The sequence below is a fragment of the Suricata suricatta genome, chromosome 7 (genome assembly GCF_006229205.1).
Source record: "Suricata suricatta isolate VVHF042 chromosome 7, meerkat_22Aug2017_6uvM2_HiC, whole genome shotgun sequence".
Lineage (NCBI taxonomy): Eukaryota > Metazoa > Chordata > Mammalia > Carnivora > Herpestidae > Suricata > Suricata suricatta.
In genome coordinates, this window is record NC_043706.1 from 55,069,422 (window position 1) to 55,081,802 (window position 12,381).

Below are 12,381 nucleotides of genomic sequence, written 5' to 3' on the forward strand. Positions count from 1 at the left end.
CACCGAGAGGGGCAAAGGCAGGATAGAGAAAGGCAGAAAACAGAGTGTCTGCCCTTTAAAGAAGGGCATTTAGATCTCTTCAGCCTGAATCTAATCAAATGACCACACTCAGCCACTGTGGCTGACTCAGAAATGTCATTTTTATTTTCCATCGTGTATTCCAACTGGCACGGTTAGGCATAACTATAGAGCACAGAGGGAGAACGAATATCGGCAAGTAACTGGCACTGCTGCGGGGTCTCTCCCTGCCATCCTTCCTGTGACATAATGTGTGGGATGTCATTCTCAGAAGTTTCTAGGCTGATTCCTTTGCTTCTCCACTCACCCAGCACTACCTTGCTTTCTACCTCTTAATCCACCAAGAACATTATTCTCCTGGTCAACTGAGAAAAGAGGGCAGTAATTAGTGAAGGACCGTGACTTTTCCTGTTTAAGCTACTGGGTGCTATGAATTTGAATAGGAGGATTTGAGCCAAATCTAATCCTCTGCTTTTGTGTTTGCTATCTAAACTGAGGCCACTGTCAGTTTTAATTGAACATAAAATCTCTTGTTTGATCCTAAGCAGTAGAATAGGGTTTTCATTTGCTAGTCTGTAGATTTTGGATTACCTCCCCAACAAAGCTAAACATTAGCAATAGTTAACAATATTATCTCATTCAAATGAGGGTCTGGAACATTTAATACTCTTTGGGACATGCCCACCTCGGTGGGCAGCGGAATTGGTCATTTAAAGATAAACTTAAGCTGCAAACATAGCCCTGGTTATATAGGCAGTTGTTCTGACGCTTCACAAAGCATTAGAGACGTCATCAAAGGACAGAACAAAGCATGAAGAGCCCGGCCAACTCCACACACACCTGTGTTTTATTCATGGGATTCTACATGAGATATTGTTTAAAGAAAAATTTTCATGACCTTCAAATATTTGACCTCATTGTTCCCAGCCAGACTTTATTTCTTACAGATTTGTTTCTCATGGACATCAGAGCCCTGGGCTTCCCTGGCCTTTCAGGAGCTAGTAAAAAATGGTGAAAAGAAAAAATATATGTGAAAACTTCTGCTAACTTGTCATCAGTGATGTATTCTTGAAAACTCATTTAACTTATTTAGAAAGACTACAATGATGCTTGCAAAATTTGCTCCACAAAACAGCTCCCCAGTGTTGCTCCATCCTGTGTGGGCTCCATTCTCAAGAGTGTCACCCTAGCCACCTCGCCTGTGGGTTGGCAAACAGGAAGGGGAGTGGCAGAAGGACGGGGAAAGGGCAGGAAACACCCTGCCCTCCGGAGGTCTTGATTAGTGAGATTGTATTAGTAAGTAGTCACAACCTATGTGGATAACTGAAACTAATTGAATTCCTTTTGGGTTTTTTAGTCATTTAAATACTGCTTTGTAACTCTTAAGACTTTTTTATTGTGTGAATGTATCTGTTGCCCGAAATAACTGCATATTTCTATCTAGGTCAACATACACAGAGGAAACGATGACTGACTGACAACACCTGGTAAATTTGCATAATTCAGCCGCACCACAACTTTATTGTTTGTTTCTACTGTCAGAATCTCTCAGCAGCCCCACTTCATATCTGTCAAATACTCCATGGGGACAAAAAAAGAGCGAAAGCATTTGTAGTCCTTTTTGTTAATGGTAAAAATCCAATCTTTTTTTTTCTGGGAGACAAGCTACGTTAGTAAAAATCACATCTCTGAAAGAAGAGTTAAGGGTGCTATTCTAAATAAAGTATTCCAAGAATTTATTTCTCTCTGCATCTGTTTCTTCATTTTCCAGCTCATATTTTTTCATGGCAACAAAATAGCGAATAAAAGTTTCCCCCAGAGCCTGTCTCAGGCATTGATCTTCCTCCAGGGCCACAAGAGCATCTTCCAGCTTCAAAGGGATCTCGGAAAATCTTGACGGATGGAAGTCCGTGCTGTCATCTGGACCAGCCAGGACACCATCGCTGCTTTGAAGTCCATCCAAGCCTGCAGCCACAGTAGCGGCCAGCACCAGGTAAGGATTGGCCGTGGCCGAGCCCAGTTTGTTCTCTATCCGGGTGCCTTTCTCACCGTGACACTTGATATTAAAAGCACAACTGTTATCATTGTATCCCCACGTTGTAGGCACACTGTCCTTGAGGTCTTTACTCTCCTTGGAATAACGCTTTCGGCAGCTAACAGCAGGAGCCATCAAGCAGCTGAGAGCCGCGGAATGCTTCAAGAGTCCTGCCAACCATTTTTTCCCAGTGTTCGTGAGCTCCTCAATCCCAGAACTGCTGCAGAACATGTTTTTCTTCTCATTGACATCCCAGAGACTGTGAGACAAAATTCCTGAATTGCAGAATCCAGTCTCAATGAAAAAGCTGGCGATGTAGTTATATTTCCTTGCCACTTCTTTGACGCCTGTTCTGAGGGTAAATGCATTATCAGCCGAACTGATGCCAAATTCAGGCAAAAAACAGATTTCCATCTGACCAGGCCTGGTAGAGGAGGAAAAGCTCTCAACATTGGCTCCTGTGTGATACAAACCATCAACAAGTTCCTGGATAAAGGGCTGATCATGATTATTTAGCAATGTTGAAGCAGGAAAAGATATGGTCTTTGAATTGATAATTTCAGGCACAGCAAAAATGCAAAAATCATAGATGAAGGCAGAGAGCAGGGAAAAGCCAGAATCCAGCAGCTGACTCAGTTGCCTCTTGGCGATGTACCTTGGGGAAGTCAGAAGAGGCTCACCAGTCACAGTGAACGTGTCACATATCACTCTGGCGGTTCTCTCAGCCCATGGCAACACTCGGAAGGTTGAGAGCTCTGGCATCAGGACTATGTCACTATTAAAACATGTTGCTCTTATGTGATCCACTTCATCGTCCTTAGGACTTGGTATCAATTCAAGATAACCTCGGGGCATGCAAATGCCATGGATCACTTTTTCCTAAAGAAATTAGACACAGCAGTCAGGTTTTGAAACTTGACAACAAACAAAAGGGTGGGGTAGGGGGAGACATTCCCGATGAGGAAAGAAAAAAATGTGTCTAATGTCTGTGGTTAACATTAGCTTAGTATCAAGTAAATGTTAAGTATTTTAAAATAAACCCTGAAAGTTACTTTTAAAAGCAACTATTAACATTTTTAGCCTTCAAGTCTTTATATGTTCTTGAATCTGAAAGTAGCAGTTCTAAATAAAAAGCACAATGATAAAATGTCTTTATTACAAATGGCAAAGGTAAAGCTTTATGAAATTATTTGAAATGATTATAACCTATTCCTTTTCAAAGTACTTTTTATTTTATGGCATAGTTGCTAATACTATAGATAAGATTTTATTTTTGGCTTACTCTTTTGCAATCCACATAATTAACTGAGAATCCTCAGTTCTTCCCAGAGAGATGCCTGTGGTCAGTCCTAGGACACACGTGACAGTTACCTTATCCTAGGACACCCATGACAGTCATCCTAACACCAGAGGAACCAGGTCTACTGACAGCTGCAATTTTGTCTTCATTCACTTTTACAGCCCACTAAGAATGACTGCCTCACAGCCTCACATTCCCAGAAACTTTGCCTGTGAGCTAGAATTCCAAAATGTTATAGCCTTGCAGTCAGCCATGAACTGGGTGTTACCAAACCTGACTTCTAGCCCTAGGTCTTTCACTAATTACTTGTGCGAAGTTAGGTAAATCACTGGACTATGTGCAATCAGTGTCCACATCTGTGAAACAAAAGTGTTAGACTAGATGATTGTTAAGGCACTTTGTAGCTATATACCTCTTGGGGGTGAATAGATTTGGTCATTTATTTAACTTTTGCTATGTGCCAGACAACAGGGACATGATGAGGTTATAAAATTGAGCAGACACATAAAACAATTTCTAGAAATAGTGTCATAGCAATATAACAAGGCTTCATGTGTTGAAGGATACACTGATGGTAGAGAAAAAGCTAACTATAAAGTCTGGTTCCCATAATATCAGTGTGCATCATGAGGTTAATAAAACATACTAGCATTCCGTAAGCCAAACTGTTTCTTATATTACCTCCAATCCCACAGAGCATGGCTACCAAAGAGGGACCGAAACTAACAGAGGCAATCTTCTGGTCCCTCTTCTGCCTTTGACCTTAGGCCACTGACTCCTTCACTTGCCACCACCTATACACATATTTTCAATGACATTTGACTTGGCTGATCCATACCTGCTTTTGCCAGTAATAAAGTAGAGAAAATCAAGCACTATTCAGTTATTCGGTGCCGGCTTAATTTTTCAACTCCCTCAAGGGCCTGTATCCACACACACATAGTGTGGAATTTTAGAGTAGTTTAATACGAAATCCTTTCATTTGAATTTTCACTGTAAGAAATAATATTATTTCCCTACTTTTCAATTTCTTCATTTGAAAACCTGTTAGTTTTGTATGTATCCAACATGAGGAGTAATATATTTTACTCATGAGACTTCCAAGAGTTCCTGCAATTTAAAAAGATCTGTTTGTATTCACTTGATTATGAACAATAGAGAACAAACAGCCTGTTACCATTTCATTCCACTAGGCCTTCACAAATTTAACAAATAGTAAAAAAGTCACAGTGAATTTTTCTTACGATTTAATCCGTATTTTCCAAGCAATCTTTCTAACACTGTCATTTTCTTTATTCTTTTTTGGACATTCTGAATTGAAACTACTCTTTATTAGTAGTGGGAAATATGTAAATATATACAAACATGTCTGGTTCATGACAACAAATTAAGTTACCTTATATAAATATAAAGTACTAAGACAACTTCACACCCCAAAATAGATTGCCAAAAATTCCCACAAATTCTTACAAAATAGCTTAAATCGCTATGATAACTGAAATCTGGACCACAGCAAAAGCCACCAAAGATAGTTATAAATTCTATCACAATATACCACATTTGATTAGATCAAAGATAGAATCCACATTATCTGCATATAATTTAAATAAAAATGGATCTTTTGGTAGAACAGAGACAGTATAAGTTGGTTATAAGGTTTAATAAGCTAATGCTTGTGGGGTGCTGGGTGACTAAGTCAGCTAAACTCGATATCAGCTCAGGTCTTGATCTCAAGGTCGTGAGTTAAAGCCCCACATTGGGCTCTGCATTGAACATGATGAAGCTTACTTAGAAAGATAAAAAAATAAAAAAGTCAGCCAATGTTTATAAGTTATTTAGCACAGTGTTGGGCCCATGATAAGCTTTCTTTTTTTTTTTTTAATTATTTTTTTTTGAGAGAGACGGAGACAAAGGGTGAGTAGGGGAGGGGGAGAAGGAGAGGGATACAGAATTCAAAGCAGGCTCTAAGCTCTGAGCTGTCAGCACAGATCTCAAACTATGAGATCCTGACCTACGCCAAAGTTGAACGCTTAACCAACTGAGCCACCTAGGTGCCCCACTAAGTTTTCTCTAAAAAGTAGATACCATTATCATCAGAGGTTCCCCGTTTGGCCTTTTCCAATTACAGAACAGTCTTTTCCTCTTCTTCTTCAACTTACTACTTAGTAAGTGGCTTATTTTTTTAAAAATCAGTATTGTTTCATTTTAGTAAAGAAGAATGCTCAGCTTAAATAAAGAATAAAAAGAAATATAAAAGCTAAACTGGGGAGCAGTGCCTGGCTGGCACAGTTGATCAAGCAACTCTTGATCTCAGGGTTGTGAGTTTGAGCCCCACATTGGGTGTAGAGATTATTTTAAAATAAAATCTTTAAAAAGAAAAAAAAAAGGAGAAGGGGAAGAACTGGAACTGGAAAGGAAGATTCACAGGTGGACATCCCACTTCTGCCTCTAATTGCCTGTACAATTTTAGGAAAGCGTTCCTTAACTTTTCTGGGTCTCACTTCACTCATCTATAAACGAAGAACATGGATTATATGATCTGTTATATACTCCTTCAGGTATAGCAATAATTTCTAAATTGACATTTTCTTTTCCACAAATAAAAAAAGGTTTAAAAATTACTTTAGAAAGATTGAAAGTACTTTTCACTAAGTGACAGGCAAATTATAATTATGGACCCCACTGTTTAATGATTTCCCCATTCAGGATTTTATTTGCAAATAAACACATGTTATTTATATTGTTGCACTTATTTTTACATCTATTTTCAATAAACTTTCCAAAATAAATGATTTTATTTTAAATTACAAATAAATATCCATGATGCAAATATTCACTATTATTTATACCTTCACAAATTCCAAAATCAATTTAAAGTGTCATGTTTAAAAATATATAGATACTATAAGATCATTAAAGAATAATAAAATAATAGGTAATTGAGTGGGAAAGTGAGTTTGTGCTAGCAAACTAAGGCTAAACGTAAATATGGCAATTGAGAGGAAGTATGCTAAGTTATATTAAAATTCTTTCGACACACAAACTTTTTCTCCATGTAAACTCCACAAAAAAAATATTTGGTTCTAATATGTTGGACACTGAACAAGATAATGGAAAGTACCTTCAATATTTTTTTTCAAAAAGAAATGCAGACATTTTCTTTTTATGTCAATTGCAGAAATCCCCAGTGAATGTAAGAAGCATATTAAACTATATTTTCATAAAAGAGTTTCTTTGAGGAACTTATATAATACTCTAAATATGTAGCTTTGAGATGCCATTAGTGGAATAAATAATTAGAATTTGACAAAAACTGAATAGCAAACAGTTTTATATTCAGGTCTCTGGAAAGTGCCTGAAGTACCAGTTGTATTTTCTTATTGATTGAAAGAAACTCATCTAAATTAGATTCTCCGCCTGTTCACAATAAATTTCACATTTTGTTATCAAAATTAACCAACGTGTATTCTTGTCTGGATGAAGGGAAAACAATATTTTAGGCAGGTCTAAAGAATTTCTTAAGAGGCAGATTTGGGGGGTTTGGTTTTTTTTCATTTTTATTATTAAGTATAGTTGGCATACAAGGTTATATAAGTTTCACATGTACAGCATAGTGATTCAACAATTGTATACATTATGCTGCGCTCACCAAGATAAGTGTACTTACCATTCGCCACCTTACAACATTATTACAATATTATTGCCTATATTCCCTTTGCTGTACTTTTCATTCCTGTGGCATATTTATAACTAGAAGTTTTGTGCCTTTTAATTACCTTCACCTATTTCACCCGTCCCCTACCCCCTACCCCCTGGCAACTTTCAGTTTGTTCTTTGTATTAATGAATCTGTTTCTTTGCTTGTTTGTTTCTTTGTTTTTAGATGCCACATGTAAATGAAATCATATGGTATTTCTTTCTTCATCTGACTTATTTCATTTAGCATAATACCCTCTAGATCCATCTATGTCGTCACAGGTTGCAAGACCTCATCCTTTTTGTGGCTGAGAAATATTCCATTGTGTATGTATTCCACATATTTATTCATTTATCAATGGACATTGAGATTCCTTCCATATCTAAGTGGTGGTAAATAATGCTGCAACCAACATAGGGGTACATATGTCTTTCGGAATTAGTGTTTTCATTTTTGGTGGGTAAATAACCAGTAGTGGGATAGTTGAATGGTATGGCATTTCTACTTTTAATATTATAAGAAATCTCTATACTGTGGTTTTCCACAGTGATTGCACCAATTTACATTCCTATCAACAATGCACAAGGGTTCCCTTTTCTCCACATCCTTGCCAACACTTGTTATTTCTTTTTTTTAACACTTGTTATTTCTTGTCTTTTTGATACCAGCCATTCTGACAGGTGTGAGATTATATCTCATTGTGGTTTTGACTTGCATTTCCCTGATGATGAGTGATGTTGAACATTTTTAAGAAACAAATTTGAACCTGTTGGAATTCTTGTTTAAAAAAGTGTTTTTGAGGATGCTCAGTTTTTCCTAATATAAAACAAATGAGAAAATTACAATTTGATATTAAAATGATAAAAGTAAGATATATCTTAAAAATGAACTTTAAGGATGCTTAGCTTTTATACTTTTATAATACTGACTGATTTATAATACTGACTGATGTAAATTGATGTCCTTCTAAGAATCAATGATGCAATAAATCAGTCATTAAAATAAATCTATGACACAAACTGGAAAAAAACCTCAGAAAGTCTCAAAACATATCCAAAAATAGAATATCTCTTAATATCACTATTTTCAAGAACTTAATCATATGCATTAAGTCATCCAACAACAATAGGGTATTTCCTTATCAGAATTAGAAGCTGAAAGGGATATGCTTTTTATCTAGCAAATTCTTTCCATTTAATCATTTTTTTTCATTTGATATTTGCTCTTGGGTCTTCTATTGCAATTTTCTCATGTCAAACAAAATATAATCTTCATAATTGCAGTAGGAGAGAAAAGACAATTCTATAGAGAGAAATTATTCAAGGCAGAAAGACTAAAATTATCAGTCTTAATTAGTTTTGTATTTCTATTGGGTAAAAGAATTGCTGTTTGGGCCCTGAACGTATATGCTCAGCTCCTTAGGGAGCAATAATGTGTTTGGGGAGGGACAATGAAGAAACAAAGTAAATTATTGGTTTTCAGCTTTCATTACTGTATAGATTACAAGAAAATAAGAAAGATTAATTAGGACCATTTGCTTGCTCATGGTCATGAAATTACACTTAATCATAACTCTACCTGTAAAACTCACTTGGAAAAAATGTGCAGGGATACTCTTAGATCTGGACACACCATGGAGGTCTGTTGCTTCAAATCGCACAAACTGAAGGTGATTTTTGGTCATCTCTTGTTTAATGTGCTTCATTCTAGAGGACAGATGAGGTGTGGTCGGAATTTGAGTGCCATCCCTGCTGTTATCTGTAAAATAGAGAATGGCCCTAAGTCATTATATCATGATGAGCGGAAAAGCAAAAGGAAGCTACAGAGCAGTGACTTAATCACCATGATTATTAACAAAAAGCATCATATACGAATGGAGATCTTACCTTTCTTGCCCTGCCTTTACCATATTCCCAAGAACATGGTCTCTAAATAGCCTTAGAAACTGTTCAGCATTTGGGGTTAGGCGAAAGTTAACCTTATTTGAATAAGCATCGAGCAGTATCAGTGGAAGTTAGAAATATTTGCTTAATGGGGCGGCTTAGGCACCACACAAGTCTGCATGCAGATGACTATCATTGAAAAGACTGAGCTTCTTGAACTAACTAGTAATGCCTAAATTTAAAGTTTCTGTATGATTAAAGGCAAAATTGTTTGGTTTTTGTTTCTTTTCTGTGGGTTTCCATTTTGTGTTTTTTGTTTTGTTTGCCAAAAGAGCTTTATAATGGCATCTAAATCTAAGACACCTATGTGTCTCTGTCAAATTAAAATTTTAAAATCAGTATAAGCGAGCAAACAAAACGGTTTTTCAAAGATGGGAGTGTAAGAAGTAAAACATCTAGACTGAGCATTCCATTTTAAAACCAGAAACTTAACCCCAAATGTGTGTGTGTGTGTGTGTGTGTGTGTGTGTGTGTGTGTAGATATGCATATATTTTCAAGGCGTTTAAGGTAGATCGCAAATTCTTAAACTTCAGAGCTAGAAGAGACATTGGAGATAAGTCACCTAATTCACCCAACTCTTTAGCCTGAGTCCCAAAGAGGTACAGCGAGGTAGTCCAAATCACACTCTCAGTCTTGTGCCAAAATTGAAACTTGAAACCAGACCTCTTAACTCTCAGTGGGTGACTTGTTACCATAAAATGAATGAATATATCTAAAGCATATAGAAGGATTAGGCACATAGTACACATCATATCTGTTAGCTACCGTCCAAACTTTGAGGAGAGGTAGTCAGTCAACTGTGACAATTCGACACATACACTGAAGCCTAGCTACCTCCCTCAGAATCCTGCTGGTGCCCTAGACACATTTTTATCCTCTTTATGCCTGGGCTCTCTCACTGATACTATATTACCCACTTCATAAACTTGCTGTCATGATTAAACAAGTTATTTAACAGTTCCTGGCAGACATTAAGCATCATTCAAGTGCTTCTTAAACACATAAAGAGAACACAATTACTCTAACCCTAGTAATGGTACCATGATCATGTCTGAATCTGAATACCCATCAATCTGTCACATCACTGATGTTGAGCAGATATAATTTTAAAGCGATACCTGAATATCCTTTTTTGAGATATAATTGGCTTTAAAAATAGGCATAAAAAGATTGACAGTTTAAAAACACAGATTAAGTAGATTTTAAGTACATGAAGCATGAGGAAAACAAATTACTGGTTCCACTTATACAAATATATTAGAGATAATGTCCTGTCACTGATACATTTGGCTACTCTGAGACTCCTGAGGCTTTATAACTACCTTCCATTTAACACAAACAATTAAGCTGTAGCAATTACAATGTTTCATGCTAAATTAGCAATTGCTGTCTTCCCAACCTATCCTGAAGCATTGGGTGTTCTGCCCAGGTTGAACAATTCTCCTTATAGAAAATAAAATTGGTAGGCATTTTAAAATATGAAAAATTTCTGGGGTGCCTGGGTGGCTCAGTCAGGTAAGCTGCTGACTTCAGCTCAGGTCATGATCTCATGTTTTGTGAGTTTGAGACCCACATCGGGCTCTGTACTGACAGCTCAGAACCTGGAGTCTGCTTCACATTCTGTGCCTCCGTCTCCCCTTCCCCCACTCATGCTGTCTTTCACTCTCAAAATATGAATAAATGTTAAAAAAATTACAAAATATGGAAAATTTCAGACAAGCAGAATTCTAAAAGTAATAAGCAATTAATATATAAGCTATAAATATTTTAACTACATAAAAAATAGTATTCATCTCTTATCAAAGGAGGAAGATAATTTTATTGGTTCATCAGTAATATGATCATAAGCAATCTTATTAGTTCTTTGCCTTATCTGTATCTTCTAACATTTCTACAATAAATATACATTCTTTTAAAATAAGAAAAGTATACATCCACTCAAAATAGGTTGTTTAGTTACCATGCATTGTTATTATTTATTATTTATTGCACATACATCTAGGAAGAAGCCAGCAAAAATCCTGCCCTCATACAGCTTTATATTACTGGTTGGAGGAACTATAGACAACACATATCCCATTGAATGCAAAGGTGGAATACTTTACCATGGTTAAAAGTGCTGAAAATAAATAAAGCATAATTACCTATAGTATTAATTCTATGAGATCTGATCACATATGGAGAGGTCTGACCCCTGGTTCATTCAAAGATCGCCAAGTTGCACTGTGGCTGGACAATAAATAGATGTATTCATTTGCTAGGGATGCCAACATAATTGCCACAGAGCAGGCAGCTCACATACAAATGTATTTTCTTACAGTTCCAAAGGGTAGAAGTCTAAGGTCAAAGTGTCAACTAGAGCTGGTCTCTTCTGAGAGCCTCTCTTTATTTGTAAATGGCTGTCTTCACACGATCTTCCCTCAGTCTGTGGGTGCTCTAATCTTCTCTTCTTACAAGAAGAGTAACATTAATTACTTCTTTTAAAACCCTATCCCCAAACGCAGTCACAATGCAAAGTACAAGAGGATAGGACCTCCTATGAATTTGGGGGAGACACAATTCAGCCCCTAACAATGTATCATCCCATTTCCATGTTCTCCAGAGTCCTTATCACTACTCACCATACTGTATAAGCACATGTTTACTTTCTGTCTTTCCCCACTTGCATGTCACTTCCAGGAGAACACAGGCTTAGCTTTACTTGCTGCTATATCCCCGGTACAATGCGGCAGTACAAGCATATCATACATGCTCAATGATCATTCCTCCAATCCTTTAATAAGAGGTGTGTGAATAAATAAATTAATAAACCTTGTGTGATTTGACCTCATCTAATTAAGAAGTAGAAATTGGCATCACATGTTTTGGTAATTTGGTATATTTTTTTTCATCTAAAAGTTTAATTCTTCCATGAAATATGAGAATTCTATCCAATCTAATTTCATTTTCAAAGAATCAACTAATCTTACTGTATCATTGTCTGAATTTCTTTTCTTCAAATAAATCATACTTGTTAGTTACAATTAAACCTTTTGGTCAGACCTTCCCAGATGCACATGATGAATAGCAGGTAGATAATTGCTAGTTCGGGGACTCATTTGTTTTTCTTACAGTATGGTTCCTGGGAGATGTTCTCCTTTCACATCCCCTCAGAGGACTAATAAATTAAATCAATCTGCTTTTACAGAGGAAGTTTTCCTGCTGTGAGTGTTGGGGGCGGGGGGCGGGGGGAGATAAGGAAACACTAAAAAAATTAAAATTAAAATAAAACCTCAAAGCTCTATAGCAACTAAAAGGCCCCAGAGAAACATCTGTGTTCAGTGATGATGAGGATATATTTCAGTTATAGAGAACAAGCCGTGGTCACTTATAAAAGGCAGATTGAATA

The 12,381-nt window shown here is 36.7% G+C and overlaps 1 protein-coding gene across 3 annotated transcripts in view; it reads right to left on the reverse strand.

The window, feature by feature from the left end:
- Positions 1 to 1,394: 1,394 nt before the first annotated feature.
- Positions 1,395 to 12,381, reverse strand: part of LGSN (lengsin, lens protein with glutamine synthetase domain) — a 191,643-nt gene continuing 180,656 nt past the window's right edge. For all 3 annotated transcript variants that reach the window (XM_029943789.1, XM_029943788.1, XM_029943790.1), the window contains 2 exons: positions 8,641 to 8,807; positions 1,395 to 2,932 (listed from right to left, as the gene is read on the reverse strand). In XM_029943789.1, the coding sequence (XP_029799649.1) occupies positions 1,733 to 2,932; positions 8,641 to 8,807 (1,367 nt within the window). In that variant the 3' untranslated portion in view covers positions 1,395 to 1,732. The remainder of the gene's footprint in view (positions 2,933 to 8,640; positions 8,808 to 12,381) is intronic.